This window comes from Coffea eugenioides, unplaced genomic scaffold, assembly GCF_003713205.1.
Source record: "Coffea eugenioides isolate CCC68of unplaced genomic scaffold, Ceug_1.0 ScVebR1_2626;HRSCAF=3690, whole genome shotgun sequence".
NCBI lineage: Eukaryota > Viridiplantae > Streptophyta > Magnoliopsida > Gentianales > Rubiaceae > Coffea > Coffea eugenioides.
In genome coordinates this window covers 1-21589 of record NW_020863130.1, presented here as the reverse complement: position 1 = coordinate 21589, position 21589 = coordinate 1, and the positions used below count along the sequence as shown (strand labels likewise).

General features: G+C 33.4%; 1 protein-coding gene and 1 pseudogene across 1 annotated transcript; one reads left to right on the top strand and one right to left on the bottom strand.

Moving 5' to 3' along the window:
• Positions 1-6013: 6013 nt before the first annotated feature.
• Positions 6014-19429, bottom strand: LOC113757021 (annotated as a pseudogene).
• Positions 19430-19633: 204 nt separating this feature from the next.
• On the top strand, positions 19634-21414 carry LOC113757023 (phosphate transporter PHO1 homolog 1-like; the record flags this gene model as incomplete). The annotated part of the gene is made up of 5 exons (XM_027300439.1): positions 19634-19923; positions 20109-20409; positions 20676-21084; positions 21193-21241; positions 21343-21414. Coding segments are annotated over exons 1-5 (1056 nt in total), but the record flags the coding sequence as incomplete, so codon positions are not given.
• Between the last annotated feature and the right edge of the window lie 175 nt (positions 21415-21589).

The following is a 21589-nucleotide window of genomic DNA, read 5'->3' as shown; positions in this document are numbered from 1 at the left end:
CGCGACCAAGGGTCTCGATCTAGTCGAGGCCAAAACTGGGGAGGGAGGGAGGGAGGGATGGGTGACAGGAAAAGGGAGAGGAGGAAGAAATAGGAAAGGGAGGGAGAGGAGAAAGAAGGCGAGGAAGGAAGAAGAAGGAGGGGAGAAAGGAGCAAGGAGGGGATAGTAAAAGATGGAAGAAAAAGATATTATAGAATTTATTTTTGTATATTTATGAGTTATTTTTTATATATATTGTGGATGCGATGTTCTTGGAGATGTTTTTATTTGTGTATTTCTATAGTATATATGTTAAAATGCTAATTTTTCAGTAGCAAGGCAAAGTGAAGCTGTTTGGAAAAATCGTTCAAAACGTCCCTCACATTTTGTAAAATAACTATTTCCGTCCCTCACTTTTTAAAAGTGTAATTTTATGTTTTTTATAAATTTATATTGTTCAAATTTGGTTCCTACTTAGCTTTTCGACTCGTTTTTTACCAGAATCCACCACGTGTCTTGCACCTGACAATTTTTGAATGACAAAATTATCAAATCAAATTTTACATAACCCAATCTATAGTCTCTCACATTTCACAAAATAATTTTTTTCATCATCATATTTCACAAAATGAATTTTTTATCCCTCACATTTTATAAAATAAATTTTTTTCCCTTATTGATCATGTGTACAAATATTTTTTTATAACTCATATATCTATCTTTTTGATTTCACATAAACAATACGAATAGCATATGTACAACTACAATTAGTCTGTTCAGGCGAAATCAAATAAATATATACATGAATTTAAAAAAATTGTTAATTTTTTATTCATGTTCATTTTCTTTTATTCAAAAATTAAAAACAAAGAAGATATTTAATCCTAAATATTGTCGAGTATTTATATCGAATTGATTTTGAATAGAAAAAATAAAGAAATGAAAAGTATGAGAAAAAGAAGTGATTGGCATTTTCAAATTTTAAAACAATCACAAGGCAAGTAATTCAATTGTTAGTCTTAAAAGTGGCGAATAGAAACTTCATATTTAAACTGCAAATTGTTAGCATGACTATAGAATTCGAATTAGAACCCATTAATTAGATGATCTTATTATACAACTTAATAAATGAATTATTATCGAAAAGAGAAAAGGTCACAAATATTGAACAGGTTCACATGATGAAATCAAATAGATATATACACGGGTTTAAAATGAAATTATTAGTTTTAAACCCCCTGTATATATCTATTGAATAGCATGTGTACAACTACAAATAGCCTGTTTAAGTGAAATTAAATAGAGATATATTATATGTTATTCGTACTGTTAAGTGAGATCAAATAAATATATATACATGAGTTTTTTTTTAAAAAAAAAACTACTCATACATATAGTCAACGAGGAATGAAAAAATTCATTTTGTGAAATGTGAAGGATGAAAAAATCATTTTGTGAAATATGAAAGACGAGATAATTTATTTTGTAAAATGTGAGAGACTATGGATAGAATTATATACACACTGATTTGACAATTTTATCCTTAAAAAATGTTCACGTACAAGACACGTCATGAATTCTGACCAAAAGTTAGTCGAAAATCTAAGTAGGGACCAAAATTGCCCAATGTGAATTTATAAAGAGCGTAAAATTACACTTTTAATAGTGAGGGATGAAAAAAGTTATTTTGCAAAACGTGAGTGACGTTTTAACCCCGGTGAACGGCAGCCGTAACTATAACGGTCCTAAGGTGACAAAATTTCTTGTCGGGTAAGTTCTGACCCGCACGAAAGACGTAACGATCTGGACACTGTCTTGGAGAGAGGCTCGGTGAAATAGACATGTCTGTGAAAATGCGGACTACCTGCACATGGACAGAAAGACCCTATGAAGCTTCACTGTTCCCTAGATTGGCTTTGGGCCTTTCCTGCGTAGCTTAGGTGGAAGGCGAAGAAGGCCTCCTTCCGGGGGGGTCCGAGCCATCAATGAGATGATTTTCCCAAGTTGTTTTACACATCTTGCTGAAAAATATTTTCCACCGGAAAATGATTTTCCCCGCAATTAAGCGACCAAACAACGGAAGTTGGGGAAAATATTTTCTAGACAATATTTTCAGTCCAAACAAACAGATCCTTAATAGTTAAGGTTTTCGCCCACTCGTTTAATGGCAAATGGCAAGTCACACTCCACCAGCATCTTAGCACTGCGAATTTGACATTGATTGTCTTCTACTTTTTCTTTTATCAAGAACTAGAGGTACCTCGGCTGTGCAATGCACAGCCAGGCCCTCTAGAACATTAGTTAAATACATAGTAACAAATGTTTTAGTACATAATGAATAGAAATATAGGAAAAAAATTAAGTATAAAAATAATTAAAATTTGCTGTGAAAAGAAATTTCATATATAAAGTTAACCCCAATTTATTGTGATTTGGAAAAAGAATTTTTAACCAATATTATGTGTACGTAATGATATCAAAAAAGAAAAAAAAGCAAATCTATTATGAGTGCATTATCGGTTTAATAGCAGCATAGTTTTAGTTGTAATTAAATAAAGAGTAGTCATAATGTTTCTAACATTTTAATAATTAGAAAAAATATAGAACGCCACAAAACCTGTCACTATCTTCAACATCAATAAAAAAAAAATAAAAACTTGCATATTTTTCTTTCTTTTTTGAGAGAAAGAGCGAGTTAATCTATCCATTTAAATCATGTATAATAGCATTACAAATAGATGAAAATATTATCTAACCAAATAGTTATAGAATACGTATAGCAAGTTTAAATAAAAACATGAATTGCCATATTTGTAAATCTACATATGCAAATTCAAATCCAACAATTTGTTTGATTGCAAATATGTCTTCTTAATCAAAATAGAATTTTCTAATAATATTTTGTAGAGTGACACTCTAAGCTAAAAGCCTCAATACTAACTTCCCACCAAATGCATTCCTTTGAAAACTGCAATTGTTTTAGCTAGTCAAATCGACAAAATATTATTAACTTCTTTAGCCAAATAGTAATGATATGTCCAGTTCTATGCCTAACAATCATCTCAAACTCTAATTACATTATCTATCATTATGGGCAATAAAAAGGGATAGGAGTACAAAGTCATATAGAACCAGTTTAAGTAAAAGATTCTGAAATCTAATTTTGCACTTCTTTTATTTCCAAGCTATCATTTGCTAAAATTAAAACCATGAAAATAAACTACCTATTATGGATACAAGCTAGTCATTCAAAATGATGAATGAAGAGATATAAAATATTATCTTCACATTCTAAATTGCTAGCCCCAACAATTATTTTACCCGTCATCCACCTTATCCAGTTTATAAGCACTTTTCACAATTAATAAACTTTATATAAATTAAAATATAATTACCTATCCATAAATTAAGAGATTCTGGTTAATTTTTAATTTAATAGGCATCATTTTTTTCTTCCTGATCATCGTTTACCTTGGATTTTCATTTATTAGATTTGTTTCTCCTCTACTATAGTACTATCACCCTATTATCAAATAACAATTTTAATAAATAAAAAATTAGAATTAGAATGTATCTGCATAATGGTGTTATTTATTTTATGAGGGAAAAGTAGTTACAATTCTTTCATTGTTAGCCTAAAAATTCTTCATGTAATCACCACCCGTCTTGTTGTTAGCCTTTTCCAAAAATAAAAAGATCAAAAAGTAGTTTCAGAATAAATAAAATATAAAAAACTAAAAAAAATGTTTCTTTAGATTTGGGGAAAAATATTCACAGCATCACATACCTATTTTGGGCAGAAAAGAAAGTCAGATGAAGAAGAAATAGGTGAGAAAAGCAATAAGCAAAGGTTGCTGATCAAGACGCAAAAAATGACAAAAAAAAATATCAAATAGTATATACCAAAAAGAGACATTAAAAGTAGAAGATCATGAATCATAATTATTGGACTATGGAAGAATGGAAATATCAAACCCATTCTTGATCTCCGATAATGAAATCATTCATTTAGTTAATTATGGACAAAAATGAAAGAAAATGCATCAACTAATCCAATAGAGAAAAAATAGAATAAATGATTAATTAGGATGATAGGGGAAAAAAATGGAGTACAAAGTGGAAACTAAATAACAAACCTGCAGTGTACATGAGGATTTGTTTAATTATCTTTAATCAAAAAGGAGAAAGGAAATAAAGTGAAAAAAGAAAAAACAAAGCAAAATGAAGAAAAGAAAAGGAATGGCCACGTGTCAAAATGAGGGCTAATTCCTTAAAATATACGTATAAAAAAAAATTATCCGTCAAATGCACGTCTGACTGAGGGGCTTTCTTATTCTATACGGGCCGTGCTGACTCAGCACGGCCGAATCACAAAAAAATCTATCCGGTCAACATCCAGTTTGGGCTGAGCATTTGTGTCAGCGGACGTGCCCAGTCAGCACATCCGCTGACACAAAGGTCTCTCGGATAACATTTAAAAAATAAAAAGTTTTAGGCTTTAGGATTTTTAGAGTTAGGGTACTTTAATTTGGTACTTTAAAATTTGGTACTTTAATTTTCAAATTAACCTGATTAAACTAAATTTTAACCATAATCCTAAATATTCTTCATTTCATTAATATTTAAAATAAATACATTAACCTAACCTCATGATTCATGTCCCTAGATGCCTTTTCCACATGTATTATTATTAAATCATTATTAAATGCATAATAGTTGTTAATTAACGAACGATTCATGTATTCTACTAAACAGGAATTAATTATTATAATCACTTTGTGATTGTGATTGGCATACATAATAATACAACCAATTCGGATAATTATTTTTTCGAGACAACATTTTTGCATCTATATTTTTATTATATTTTAACTACATTTTTAACTATATTTTGGATAATTATTTTAACTATATTTTTACCTTGCACGCAGCATATATGATATCTTACAAAAGTCCTACTACGTACATGAATTATTCATCTACATCAATATCAATCCAAAAATTTTTTTATTAATATTTGCAGATTACTTCATTTTTTTATGCAATCCAAAAATTTCTTATGTTTAGTTAATTAATATATTTTATGCATGTAAAAAGCAATAATCTTAATTAGATATTTCTAGTATTTCTATATGAATTATATTAGTACATAGTAATTCGCCAAAAATTATACGATTAAACAATAAGTCGTAGTCGACAACACTATATCACTATATACACTAGTTAACTCTTTTTTAACACTTCAATATTGTAAAATTATAAATAAATTATCACACTTTACATTAACTATTAATTAATAAACTATAACAACAACACACAATGCAGAAAACAAGTTTAATTAATGTCATTTGATGACAGTATAATATAACATGTAAATACATAAATAATTAACATAATATAAATAATTAACATAATTATTTAACATGTTTAATTAACATAATATAAATAACTAACCTAATTACTTAACATGTTTAATTAACATAATATAAATAATGAACATAATTACTTAACATGTTTAATTAACATAATATAAATAATGTAATTAATAAATGCTGTAATAATAATTTAAATTACTAACCTGTATGAATCCGAAGCCAAACTGAAGGAACGAATGCAAGCAGAGGAGGAGCTGCTATGCTGTTGTGTCAGGTGCGGACGTGCCCAGTCAGCACGTCCGCTGACACAAATGCTCAGCCCAAATTGGATGTTGACCGGGTAGATTTTTTTGTGATCCGGCCGTACTGAGTCAGCACGGCCCGTATAGAATAAGAAAGCCCCTCAGTCAGATGTGCATTTGACGGATAATTTTTTTCTATACGTATATTTTAAGGAATTAGCCCAAAATGAGAGGGATCCACTTGACAATCATTGGAGTTATAGAAACTCCACTTTCTTCTTATATAATAGGGTTAAATGCAGAAAACCCCTATGAACTTTCACAGCCGTCGCACAATACACCCCAAATTATGTTTATAAGCACTTTGCACCCAAACTTCACTAAAAAGTAACGGATCTTATCACACCGTTTATTTTATCACGCAAATGACAACTTTATCCTCAAATAATAATTGAACGGACAAAAACACCCATCTTCCCAATCAAACCCATTATGTCGGCGGAAAGTACAGGGCAAATGAAAAACCAAAGATTGATCCAAGCAATCATTGAGTGCAACCACAGATTGCAGTATTGTCCTCAGATCATCCGCAAATGAAAAACCCATGTTCCCAATTCTCCTCACTGCATAAACATAAAATGTAATGGCACCTTTCCTGAATTTAAATCTAGCCATTTTGCATCCGGCCTGACCCCTTGTAAGCTTCTTGTTTACTTCCCCAAGTGGGATTTCTGGCAGCCAAACTCGGTCCACAGCAGCCTTCATATTCTCAAACTCGAATACAAAAACAACCACTTTAGACTTTTTTGGTCCCCAGGCCAAGCAGACCATGGGCAGGCTGTTCAATCATTTCCTGTGGGACAAGGGGGCTTTAGTCTCTGTTTGTGGTGACATAAATCCCTCCCTTCGAGTTATTTATCAGAGCAACATGTAACTAAAAGGAGAGTCTTGAAGCAGCAACGGAAGCGCCAAAGCAACAAGTAAATGCCATTTAACAAAGACGGGTTGGACTCTCCCGTACTGAAGGCAACGCAAAAGAAAAAGATACAAGCATTCAAGGGGGGCCGGAGCTTCGAGCAGCACGTCCTAGCCTAGGAAAGAATCTCGGCACTTTCGGAACCTGCGATTCAAGTGCCACCGCTTCTTTCTTATTTACGTAATTTCGGGCCGAGATGAGATGTCAAGAAAAGTGTGATAAGCTTTGCTTTGGCTGCTTGACGGGACCTCCTGCCTTTGCTTTGATAACGGAAAGTTGAACTATCCAGCTACAGGAGAACCAGGAACGGAGAGCTTCACCCCCCTTCTTTCGGTTTCATAGATTGTAGAAAATCCTTCGTTCTCCCAGTATATAAGAAAGATAAAGAGGGTCCTTGTCTTCCCTTCGTCCGTCAGTGTGCCATGCATGGTGAGCCAAGATCGTGAAATTTGTCGGCAAGAAAGCGGTAGTTGAAGGAAAAGGCGGCTACCGGTTTGTCTTTTCTTGGTTTTGGTGGTGGTTGAGGTTGAGTGTCGGTGGAAGTGAGAGGAGGCGCAAGAATTCAAGAGGCCTAGCGCTACGGATTGTGAAGGATTTAACAATAAACTGACCACCAAACCGAAGCCTTTTAACTTCAGAGCTAGGCTTGAATGCAAGGTCTGATGAGGTGGTGGGTTTGGAGGTTTGATCATTTGGGTGCTGGTGTTTGGTTTCTTGTTCTTGTTTTTCTTTTTTTCTTCCATGGATGAGGAGGAGAAGTGGTGGAACCGGCGTTGATGGTGGATTGGACTGCTTTTGGTCTTTGCGAAATGATAACTAGCAACCAATCTTCAAGGGGAAAAATTATGAGAAGTGATGGTAAAGAGGGCAATTCTGTCAGTCAATTCAACGGATAGAAGGTGCAAGCCACGCGCTTTGTTTCACAGTGAAATGTGTCCACGGTCATTTTCTTAGGGTGTAAAGCGCCTATAAACATATTTCGAGGTGTATTGTGCAATGGCTATAAAAGTTCATGGGGTTTCCTGCATTTAACCCTATATAATAGGTAGATATAGATGGACATTCACTCAAATTAATTTAAACTTGGAAGCGAACGTAAACCCAACATTGGAAAATTGACGTGTTGGAAAGCTTAAATAAGCTCTTTTATTCGTGCTAAAACCAGCAAAAATCTTTTAATTCTCTATTTTTGAAGTCATGAACTGGGTCAAACAAGAGTAATCACTGCTTGTAGCACCTTCAATCCAAATGTAATCAATGAACTTTGCAGTAGCAGCAGTAGAATAGGTTGACCATTCTTGTAACCTATTAACTTTCAGCTGTCAAGTTTTGAATTCGTCTAGTACTTAGTGCAGGTTTTTTCTTCACAACGTTTATTATAATTTATAACTTGGTAATTAATTAGAGAAGCAGCTCACCTCTAATACTTAAGTTGACAAATTCGACAATTCGGTCACTGTGATAGGGACTAGATCCACCTGTTATTTTCGTTCTTATCTTATTTTTTCCGCTCTCCCCTGCAAGAACAGATTTAGTTGAGTATGCTATATTAGTGGAAACCAATTGGCATAATTTCATAAACCTCCCCCGAGATTTTATGAAATATCACCTAGCTCCCTTGAGGTTTTCAAAATCTCACTTAGCACCCCTTGAATTGACATTTTGGTAACATTGGAAGCCCTTCTAACCAAAAGTAATATTAAAAAATTCATGTTCGAGGAGAGAGATTATTTTAGTGCCTTTAATACCCTTAGACTATAAAAAAATGAACATTTTACAAACCAAAAAAAAAAAAATACTAAATAGGAATCATCTTAAAAGTGGAGAGATAAAAATTGGTAAGATTTTATGTTACAGCCAATAGTCACTTCTACAGTAGGAAAAGAGTATAAAAGCAAATACTATTTTTTAAACCATTTTTACAAATAAAACCCTTCATAGCGTTGAAGATAATTATCATGTAAAATCATACATTTGAGCAAAAAAAAACTTAGTAATAAATGAAATTCAACTTCAATATCATACAAAAAATTTACTCAAAATAGACAGATTTTTTTATGGGTGTGAAATATGAAAATTTTATTATAGAAAAAGTCAGACTTTGAAAAACTGTTCAGAGTTTCAATTACTTTATTTCTCTTGCGCTCTAAATGAATAGGAATAAATAAATAAATAAATAAAGTTGTGAAACACCAAAAAAGAAAAAAAAATAAAAAGAACTTGCAGCTATTCTTCTCCAAATGCATTGAATATTGCATCGATTAAATCCTATATTTCATTGACATTTGCAATTCAATTATACATATATATATAAATAAATATACATATATAAATAAATATGTTTGTATAGACATTGTTAAAGAAAAGTAGAAAATTTAGAGAAAGAAAAACAGGATTAGAAAATTTAAATATGAGGGTATTATTAACAATTTATCACCTTTGATGTTACTATATGGCCCTACTATCACTTCAAGGGTGTTACGTGAGATTTTAAAAAGTTTAGGGGAGCTAGGTGATATTTCATGAAACCTCAAGGGAGGTTTCTGAAATTATCCCAAACCAATTTTGCCAATTATTCATATGCACCTATCAATTTAACTGCTTTTAATTCTTGACACGTTTAGTCCTTTAAATCCCTGAAACCATATACTAAGATCACTATCGGCACTGAAAAAGTAAAAATGATTCGGTCATAATAAGAATCAATTTGTTAGTGTTAATGAAACATATAAAAATGACTGAGAAATGAGAGTCTATCATGTGAGGGGTAAATGCTTTTAAAATTGCAAGATAGTAAAAAACCTAAAACGAGTCTAGTTCAAGTGGAAAGTTTGTGAGAATACCATTTTTCCTCCAGTAACTATATAAGTCAATAGAATGTGAAATTGCCATCCTTGACACGATAAGGAGTGTGTTTGAATATAAGATTATTTGATAAAAGTTTTAGATTAATATTGTAATAATTTTTATGATATGATGTGTGTAATATAAAAAGATTGTTGAGAAGATTGAAAGGTTCAGAAAAATATATTTATGACGCAACCTTTATTTTTGTGCAAACAATTACTCATAAAGGATATGTAAACTACAGCATCCGCGATTGGCAAAATTCTATCCTAGCTTTGCCAACTTATTTAGCTGTTTAGAATTACATCTGGGCTTAAATAGTACGTAGTTCTTAACACAATCAAGCAGGAGTCCATGCTTTACTACGCACAAGAAATCAATTCAGCATTATGATTTCAGCAGCTTAAACACATCATGAAGGCTTTCTAATCCCTTTGAATTGGAAAATTAAAACTTTTAATCAATTCTGTGATTGACGTACGTATCAAAATAAGATTGATCATATAATGGTATTGCATCATTAGCACCTGAAAATTGAATGAGATAACCTGTGCCTTTTTTGTCATGTATCAGTCACACTGTGCTTTCTGCTCGCTGTGTATCAAATGGTCAAGATCACACTTGGGACTAAAGACACTGCGGAATTGCAACATTTTGATTGGCCAAGCACGCAACTCGGCCTGCTTTGTCAAAGCCATCCATCCTTGCATGTCTCTAGAGTTTTTATGTGTAAACTTGGCCTTTTCGAGACAACATTTTATCTAACATATGTCGTACATTATTCTCAAAATCCAATTTAATTGATAGGAACATTAGTTAGATGACATTGAAATGCTCGATTCTCAATTTCTTTCTTTTTCTTCTTCCCCGTATAAGAGTTCGCGTCTAGTACCCTTCAACAAAGAAAAAAAAAACACGCGCACACACACACACATTGTTGTAAGTAATGTGTTATGCAAAGTACATACAGAGACATGTTTTCAACTAATAAAGTCCATTATAGCGCTAGTCCATTATATTTTAGATGACGTAGCAATTAGAACCAGTTTTTGACTAATTAATTTTTTTAACATAAAAAATTCTATTGCCATAAAAAATTCTAGTGGATAGTCGAGCCAATATTGCCATGAGACGTTACGCAACTATTAAACAATTCTTTTGGACAAAGAGATGACTAACGCATAATCGTTTAGTGGATTCGTATCAGCAGGAAATTTTTGGTACGTAACGTTTATAAGGTAAGGAAGCATAACAGGAAAGTCCTTTCCGTGGTTTCAGAAACAGCCAATTGAAGTGACTGAATGAGCAAATTATACAGATGAAAACATTTGCGTCTGAACAACAATAAAAGTAATTGTGTTGATTGCTAAATTACGAACTTTTCACAGTGCATAACTTTTCTTAGGATAACATATATTAATTTTTATGATAATTGTCCTTGCATATTCGGCCAGTTGGCATTCATCATCTGTCAAAGCATAATTAGTTTCAAAGCTTTTGAAGAAGGTTTGAGGTTGTGCCACTATGGGCTTCCAAGTCAAAGAAACAATAATCTTTTTACACATGTTTCGGCCTTTCCTTTGATGAAAGGACCTGGACTGGACTAGTTCCCGGCCGTTTTGTGTTTTGAAGTTATCCTCAAGTACAAGATTTGCATTCACTTTTCTTGTCAGGTGATGAAGGTGCTGATTAGGGAATTATTTTCCCCTTCTTTTTCTACCTTCAAAGACCAAACTTAGCCATGTAGCTAATAGCTTAGTGGAGTGCTAACTGACAAAAATTTATGTAAATGAAACATGATGGAATTGCCATTCATGTTAAAAGTAAGGGTTTAGCTAATTACAGGACCAAGGCGAGCACAAGTAACAATAATATTGTTAAATATACAATTTCTTCTTTTCATGCTAATTATTGTTGAATTGATAAAAAGAAAATTAATTTGGTACAATTCACATAAACAATTGACATAACCGAATGATTATAAACTACAACTACTGCAGACAATGGTTAATCCAAGTAAGCAATGTCATTTAAGAACACAACAAACAAGAATAAGAATTAGCTTCAGTTTGAGACTCATTGGTTCCATAAAGCAACTCATTCAGTTCTTATTTGCCAGTTCCCTTCCCTTGGTACGGTGGCACCATAATGAATATAGATAGTCAAGGAGAACTCACGAAGCTCATCTTTGTGGCTACTGTTTCTTCTTCTTTTTTTTCCTTTTTTTTTGGTAATTTTTTAATATCCCACTCAGTACCATGTCGAGTTTTATCCAGATAAGCGTCCTATATTGTTTAATATAGCAGCAGCTTTGTAGATATTTTGCACGTAAGTTGTTCCTTCTTTTCCTGCAATATTCCAATATCTTATGGACAGGATGATTTAGACTGTAAAACGTGGTATTTAATTCTATAAAGTCTTAAGCTAGGATTAACTACACGTGACATAAGTAATCATTTACTCGTAATTATAATTTAATCAACAGCTCCTTTATGTTTAGAATCCAACTAGCTAGCTTTATCCATGCCTACCCTTGAGCCTCCTAGGGCAGCCAGAGTTCATGAACTCCCAACTTTCTTTGCTACTTCTTTAATAATCCTAATCATCATATAAATCTAACTTAATCCCCAAATCAACCAAGATGTGGAGAATTCCATTCAAAACGGGCCCCTCGCTAATAACATTTGAAGTGTACACGGCTGTGGTTTCTTAAGTTGGAACTCTGCTCAAGTTCAATGGATTATCTCTCTCTATATTCCCAAGATTGAGAGACTCCAGGAACTTTTGCTGCAATTTGCCAACTTTTATAAGTATTTAAAGACAAAGATGACCATAAATTCATCCCGAACCTTTTTTTTATTAGAGATTTAATATCATGACCATCCTAATAGACTTTTTTCTTTTTTTTTTACAGGAGATGGGTGAGACTTCCCTCCTAGGAAGAGTAGGGGATTTGAATAGAACCATAATTTTTTTCTGCAATTTGTCAACTTTTATAAGTGCTTAAAAGACAAAGATGACCATAAATTCATTCCGAACCCCTTTTTATTATCAGAGAGATTTAATATCATGATCATCCTAATACTTTTTAAAAAAAAAAAAAATTCTCTAGGAGGAGGGGTGAGACTTAAGAAGGGGGGAAGGTTGGGGAATTTGAGTAGGACCTCTAATTCTTGGCCTCAATCATCCTAATAAACTTGTTACATTGTCATCAAGCAGAAGTAATAAATGAGACGAAATTTTCCATCAAAAGAACTTTTTGGGCTAATCATTCTCCTATGAGCATGAAAATTTACACGTGCTATTTGACATGAGTTTTAGTCCGGACCATGAAATATGGTACATTAAATCTTTACACCATGTGCATTGGTGAATTATGCATTCAGAAATGGTCTTTTCATGCATCTATGAGCAAGAATCAGAAATTCCATACCATGCGTTGATAGTTTGCTTCGATTTCTTTAATTTGTAGCCATTGGAGATGATTGACGAGCCCTAACAATCCTGCGTATCCAAGTAGCCAGACCCATAGATCTCTTCTATTTTTTCGCCCCCTTTTCCTTCCCCAAGCTTCTTGTGAAACATCTCAGTGAAATATGGCCAACTTTAATTAGATTCCCGAAACGTGGTACTTAACTTCTTAAAGCCTCGAAAAAGAACTGAATTTGATTCCTGAAGAAGGGTCTGTGGCTGCATGGCATGCGTGCATCATCAATAACTATTGATTTTAGTAATAATTAAGTATCTCAATTAGGGTCCCGTTGAAATTTAGTCACTGTTTTTTTCTTCATTACGGAGAAAAGAAGATCCTTTATAAGCTACTCCATTTTGCGAAATTCGTAAACCTAAAAAGTAAAATTGATTTGTAAATTAAATACATATGGATGTTGAAACAGGTAAGATTCTATTCGTCCAGTCATTAAAGAAATTAATAGATAATAGTGAAATCTTTTCCAAAAATCAGGAAAAAAGCATAGGAATACGCGTGGAATTTGATCAACATCATACAGAATGGTATCGTCAGCATTTCCCTTATCTTTTGAGAATCAGAATAATTAAAATCTTTTTATCCTAAATCCAATGAGAATTGTGTAAAATGACTCTAGACGAATACATGGTTTATCATCAAAAGGTTCAAAATGTCCGAGAGGACAAATGGTATTAATTCATTCATCAAATTCAATGGCCTCAACACCATATGATCGTGCAAAACTTATTCTTCTTGCCTATGTTATCTTCCATGAATTGCTGTACAAGATTATGGTTCCCTACAATGATGGAGCCAAGGGGGCTGATGGGGGCTTGAGTTTTGAAAATTTTAATTCATATTGTGTAAAAATATGCGTAAAATAAAGTTGCCCTCCTTCCCAATGTTTTACAATTTTAGTTTATATTATGAGAGTTCATATATATGTAGGGATGGAGCCAAGGGGGCTGATGGGGGGCTTGAGTTTTGAAAATTTTAATTCATATTGTGTAAAAATATGTGTAAAATAAAGTTGTCCCCCTTCCCAATTTTTTACAATTTTAGTTTATATTATGAGAGTTCATATATATGTAGGGATGGAGCCAAGGGGGCTGATGGGGGGCTTGAGTTTTAAAAATTTTAATTCATATTGCGCAAAAATATGTGTAAAATAAAGTTGTCCCCCTTCCCAATTTTTTACAATTTTAGTTTATATTATAAGAGTTCATATATATATATATATATATATATATGGATTAATCACTTTTGAATTAGTTTTTTTCTTCAAAAAAAGTTATATATTTTTTAAATACCTTTATAATTAAAGTTAATATTTGATATTTTTAGATGTCATATATTTAAATAGATGAACATTATTTTGAACATAACATATTAAGATAATTTTGGCTCCCCAGGAAATAAAATCCTCGCTCCGTCACTGGTTCCCTACACGTTTGCTCAAACAAATAATCCATACATGCCATGTCCAAATTAATACATTATGCTTGTTTAAATTGTACCTACCATTCAAACCGAAAGATGCTAAAAGAGGCATATACTTGTTAATGTTCCACTCAATTCTGCCCTTATTCAGAGATGGTGTACTACTGCGACCTCAGATTTAAGAGCAGTGCAAGAACCTCTAGGGTATTTGCAAGAAGTATATGCCCTATACTGAATCATTTTTATCTGGATTAAAACTTGAAAAGATGTGTTCCTAATCCATTTAAAACAAATTTTTTCCTTTCTTGGGGGATATTCTCCCAGAACTTACATTTGCCAATAATTTAAAGGGCATTCTCTGGAATAAAAATCCAGAATCGTATGCTTAGGATCATCTTTCCAATACTTTGGAGGCCTAATCTCTACCTTGTTATGACATTATTCCGTATTATATTTGGCCGGACACGTTCATGAGAAATAGAGAATCTCAAATTCATGAGAACGTGGCGACCGAATTAAAATGAAACATATTAACTTCAATGTTCCATCTTATTTCCCAGGCATTAGTTCTATTGACGTCAGTTTAAGGTATAATTTTGTCCTCAAACCCTTGCTTCTACTGCTGTTTTTTGTTTGGCCACTAAGTCATATTCATACGCATCGCCATTTTAAAGTTTTGTTTTATATTCCTTTTATTTTTTTGGGGGAATTCCTTTAATCACCAAGGCCTGCTGTTCAATTTAAATCTCAACTCTATAATAGTGTACCAACACAAAATCCAGGACTAGTTTTCTTTCAACCAAAAAATAAGAATAATAAGGATGTCATGGACAAAGTAATTTTGAGAGTTATAAACTACCATTGATTATTAATTTTTTAAATAATTTGTCATTATTTAATCTTGTCTCTATATTATAGGTATTTCCATCCCTAATTCTAATTGTTAGATACTTTAGCGACTCTTATCTAATCTTTAGATACTTTACGCACACATACAAGCTCCCTCCCCCCGTGCCACCCAACCTACCATTCACCCTAATCTTTAGATTCTTTGGCGACTCTTATCCCAACCAACATAAGTTAACTCAATTGGTAAGAACAAGTTACTTCCTCACAAAAAGATCATGTTTTTTAATTTCGCTGTCAATGTAAAAATTATGTTGACAGATGATCTGTAAAAACTCCTATAAGCGATCCGGCAATTTCCTCATAAAAAGTCGTAACCTATAATCCCAAGGGCATGATCGGAATCAAACCCACCAAACTTCTTTTTACCCAAAAAAAGAAAAAAAAAATTCCTGACCAGCACCATGTGTCGTCCATGTAGCTAGTTAAATCTAGTTATGCAAGTAGAATTGTATACTTGCACATACACAAAATATTATTTGTTCAAGTAGAACTTTACATTAAACCTCACAGATAAGATAAAATTACAGATAATGTGAAGCAACCGTACGTATTTATCTGGGAAGCGGATGAAAGAAACTGTGGGGAAGCAGATGAAAGAAACTGTAGGCGGGGCAAAAGGGCGCAACAAGAGAAAAATTGCCATCCTACTCAGACCCATGACTTGCATGGTTTGTCCCTGGTCCATTGGTTGAAAAGCCTTAGAATATTTGGTGCCCCTACCGTGCATGCCTTCTTTTGTTCGTCGTAATTTGGTACAGAATCAATTTTTACAAGGGTAAATTCCACTTTACCCCCTTGTGGTTTAGCGTTTTTTCACATAACCCCCCAGTGGTTTCAAAAGCTATACATAACCCCCTTATGGTTTGGATTAAAGTGTCAAAGTGACGGAAATGATCATTCATAACGGCGTCATGTAAAATGTCAAAATTACTCTTATGTAAAGTTGAAAATTATTTATTAACCAATGGGGGTTATGTGTATATTTTAAAAATCATAAGGGGGTTATATGGTAAAGTACTAAACCATAAGGGGGTTATATGGTAAAATATAAAAAGCATAGGGGGTTAATGTGTCATGTATTTATAAGGGTAATTTCGACATTTTTAAAAGTTCCGTTACGAGTGACTATTTCCGTCACTTTGACACTTTAATCCAAACCATGAGGGGGTTATGTATAGCTTTTGAAACCATAGGGGGGTTATGTAAAAAAAGGGTAAACCACAGGGGGGTAAAATGTAATTTGCCCTTTTACAATGACTTATATTCAAATATAAAAAATTGTACCATAAAACGATTCATAAGAGAGAGAGAGAGAGAGAGAGAGAGAGATTCCTATGTAATATCAAGAACCAAAACAGTATGCTAATCAAACTTCAAATTAAAAAAAAAAAAAGATTTACTCAACATGTTACATCCTGCATTTTGTAGTACAAACCCTTTGAGAATAATTGAACTATATTTGACTTGTTGCTGAAATTTAATTTGCTTATTACATGATTCCAGAAAAAAAAATATGTTTAAGTTGGGAAATTCTATTTGGGAATGCATTCGGGACAAATCTTTTGGAATGTCTAGCATTGCTGTGGATGAAATTATGAAAGGGAAAACCATAGTCTCTACAAAAAAATGCTGATATTGTGAAAGACAATAAGATCTATATTTTTGGCACTAGATTTGGTTAGTCTTCATTCGTAATGGAACTGACCACATGTTTCCTAGCCACCAAAGAAACATCTCATGTCAATGTGGACCAACAACAAAGGTTAAAGAAATTTCTTTATCTAGAAACAATCTCTATCTTTTTGCTTATTGGTAGCAAAACGAAAACGTTAATCTACTGCAGTTATTATGGTCCCATGTAATCGCCCACCGATTGGTATATACGTATGTTCCAGATCAAAATAAACTTTAAGAAATTTCTAACTACACATGTATAGCTAATAGCTTTGTTGTGCTATATACTGTATCTTCTTACAAAGAGAGGTAACTGATATTAAACACTTGCAGATAAATCTGGGAGACTCCATCATCCCTTTTAAAGTAAAAGAAGATGTAAAGTGCTTGAGATTTGTAGGAAGTATTAATATCATTTGCATAAAAAACTCTCGTGCTTATAATATAAAGTAATTAATGTTTTTACGATGTTTTTAAACTTATCTTTTTTTAGCAAGAAAGTAAGAAGCGGGGAGGAAAAAAGGAGATTTGAATCCAAAATCTTAGGATCTCAAACTAAATCACTAGACTAAAACTTCCTGGACAAATTATGTACTTTAAACATCAAATTGACCTAACAAGAATCTAGTTGCAATAATAACTTTCTAGGATGTGTCTTGTTCATTGTTAGAATTAGAATAGGAATAGGAAAAGGGATGATGCTAGCTCTCGTGGGTTGGGGTGGTGGGGGTTGGCCAAATGAAGACAATAACGTACATTAGAGTCAGCCACCTAAGGTGGCATTTTCAGTAGTCCAATTCTGTAACATCTGTGATGTTGCTATCCTTCTCAATAGAGAAGAAATGACTGAACACGGCTAGCGATTTCAACAGAATATTTCATATATATGCTGACATATAAGAAATATATGCTTTTATATATACATATATATATATATCCTTCACAATTTTGTTGTAGTGGAGGGTATCATATATGCTGACAACTTAGCAGAAAGATGGAATTATTTCAGCAGAATATTACTATTTAGAACCTTCCTTTCCTATTATACCTGAACTATACCAGCACTAGTAGCCAAATACTCGATTTTTTTTATGCAGAAGCTTAACCTGGAAAAAAAAAATTGCGTGCTCATAAATAATTCCACATTGTTAATGTTCTTAGCATTTTAAAACAAGAAGTCAGTGAAATCACAGAGTGAGTTACAACTCAAAGTGCATTATACTTACTCTGGAAAGTGAATAAACTACATGACAATCCATGCATGAATTAGCTAGTGATGAATAGAACAGGTAAAGTTCAAAGGCTGCCAAGGCGATCAAATGGAACCATAAAAAGTTTGATCCTGTCGATGTCCTTGATCTTGATTGACACATGAGTACACTAGCACGATTAAGTAGATCATACATAATTAAATAGCTCTTTCACTACTGGAAGTGGGAGATTTAAGATAATTACAAAAAACCTTTCTAGCTAGTTATCCCAATCTTAGTGGAAATCAGGCTTGGCTAATAAGTGGCAACCTTTGTGTACTTGCGACTTTTTGTGATTTGTAGTATATGATTTAGGTAATAATCCTCCGTTACTTTGTGAGAGGCTATGGTTCCCATTACGTATTCCTGCCACTTGCACATTGTTGATTCCTTATGCCAAGATTGTGTTTGGATTGCATTTTTTAGGATTTTTTGTAGAAAAATTACTGTAGCGATTTGATGTATATGAAGAAAAAAGATAATAAGAAAATGTGATCACGGAAAACGACGCAATTTTTCGGCAAAAAACGGCTGTCCAAATATTTTAAATTCTCAAATGAACATGTTGCAAATTGTATTGTTTTAGGAATAGTGATTCTCTAATTGTACTTGTATAGAGCTAGTTTAGAATAGTGACATATATATATATATATAGTTGTACTTTGATGTACTAGGAAATTTTTTTCCTTTGTAAAGCTTTTTTCTGATGATTAATGAAAAAATTATTTTTGCTTAAAAAAATGTTGTAAATTGTATTAAAATAAACAACCTAGGAGTATAAAATTATTTATTGAGTTCACCTAGCCTAGGAGGAGATGCACCATAGCCCAATAGCGTTCAGCTCTGGGCTACGTTTGTCAAAAAAATCATTTTATTTTGAGCTCAAAGGCACCGGGGATTCTGCACGCCTTAATTTTCAATACTATACTCTTAAATATCAATTCATCGTTGGATACTGAAATAAGTGCTTTAAACGCTTATATTGTAACAATTCCAAACATTTAAAATATAAAGCACTACCATCATTGAGAGATATGCATTTTGGGAATGATTCCCTAGAGGGGTGTAGAATTTTCCAAATATAAGACATTTCAAAAAATTATTGGGACATCCACCTGTAGCATTAAAAAGAAAATTCTTTTTAAATGCATCTTCCAGATTACTTTATCTAAACAGTAAGAGGACCATACACAGTATTATACGTTATACTTTAAATTTCCAGTGTCTCCAAGATTTCCATAACAGCATGCTGGCTGAGAAGTCACCATATCCGGCAGGAAGTTTAGTAATGCTCCCGGGGAAGCGAATCGCACTACTACTGTTTTTTCCAAGTGGAAAGAGCTAGGATAATATAGGTGTAGAGGATATTACAGAATGTGCTCTTGGGCATCCCACATCAAATTCCTTTTTCTATCCATAAATATTTGATCACAGGCTCAAACTTGAATACACTCACTGCTAAGCAGCTAGCCTTGCCACATTCATCACTTCATATCAAATTTGCTCTAAGAAAATCGATCGCCTCAATCGAGTCAAGATGGTGAAGTTCTCTAAGCAATTTGAGGGTCAGCTGGTCCCTGAATGGAAAGAGGCTTTTGTAGATTATTGGCAACTCAAGAAAGACCTTAAGCGAATTCATCTCCTCAACCCTGAAAACACAAGTGTTAATAAGCAGCCAAAACAAGAAAGTTGTTTCTCCTTCTCTTCTTTAAGAAAGTTTTCTTTGCTTGGACATCAGCAAAGAGAACACAAGGTCATTCAAGTACTAAATCTGTCCCTCCCTGGATTTGTCTGTCACATTTTTCATCTTCTTGTCCAGCGTTATGTAACTGAAAAAGCAACACATTCACATTTTCTTGTCGAAGTTCAGCTCACATGCAAAATGTGACAATCCAACAAAGAAGAATTTAACTTTAACGTTTACTTGTTCGTTTCCTTATTTATCAGGTTCACCGAAAACTTGCGTCCTCAGCAAGCAAGGGAGATATGTACGAGACTGAATTGCTCGAGCAATTTGCTGATACCGATGCAGCGAAAGAGTTCTTCATACTTCTGGACCTTCAACTTAACAAAGTGAACCAATTTTACAAGGCGAAAGAGGTAGAGTTTCTTGAGAGAGGCGACTCACTGAAGAAACAAATGCAGATTCTTGTAGAGCTCAAAACCTTACTCCAGGATGAACGTGCTAAAGGGTCCTCTGCTCAAGATTCAAAAGAGGACGTTTCAATCTCAGGCACCATTTCTTGCGGTATATCGACTGACTCCATCTTGATTATATGCATCACAGTACATACATGCAAGACAAACTTGGAGATAAATTAGTCAATCACAATTTTGTATATCATTTCCTGGATTAAGTAGTATTGAGACATGCAAATGCTAAAAGCATTCATGATTCAACTGCTACATAGTCCATGCTTTTCTGTTTTATGCTATGGGACTTATGAAATTCGTGTTATGCTTCCAAGATTTACATTGTCCAACTAAAATTTTGATCATATTTATTGGCCACAGATGAAGAATCTACCACAGACAAGGCAGAGCAAGAGAAGGGGCAGGACAATCCAACAGATGAGTCTGATAAAAGCGATGTCCAATACGAAGACTGTTCAAAACCAGATGAATTGTCCAAATCTATAAGTTCGAAGAGAGTAGATGGCAAATTCAGGAGTCTTTCGACTCGTGTTATCAACTGCCAGGGGAAAAATCTAAGAATTCACATTCCACTGACAAATCCAACACGTACATTCTCAGCAATAACATATCTACTTTGGGATGATTTGGTCAATCAATCATCCAAGAAATATGGTGTAGAAGGAAGTAGACTGCACATAAACAAAACAAAGCTACATCATGCTGAGAAAATGATCAGAGGAGCTTTCATTGAGCTCTACAGAGGATTGGGGTACCTCCAAACTTACAGGTAATTATTTTACTCAATTACATTGAATTTACCACTTATAGTTTATGATCTAATTTGAAAGAAGTATCTAAACTCATTTTTAACGTAATTCCATTGTACTTTTTTCAGGAACTTAAACTTGCTTGCTTTTGTGAAAATTTTGAAAAAATTTGACAAAGTAAGTATGGAGGTTAACCCCTATAGTCATATGCACTTGTATCTTTTTCTTTCTTTTACCTTTTTTGGTCATTGACAGTAACTTTATCAAACTTTTTATAGGTGACTAACCAACAAGTTCTTCCCATTTATTTAAGAGTGGTCGAGAGTTCGTACTTCAACAGCTCAGACAAGGTAAATGCAAAGCCAGAAAGCAGCACTTTCTAGTAAAATATCTAGTGAAAATGAAATTATTGCTGCATGATGGAGCAGGCTAGCTACATGTCTGTGATAGGAAGATGATTGGTTGTGGGGTATCAGCCATCCCATTCCAGATTATTCTTAGACAGTGTTAAGTGGTCATATGCTA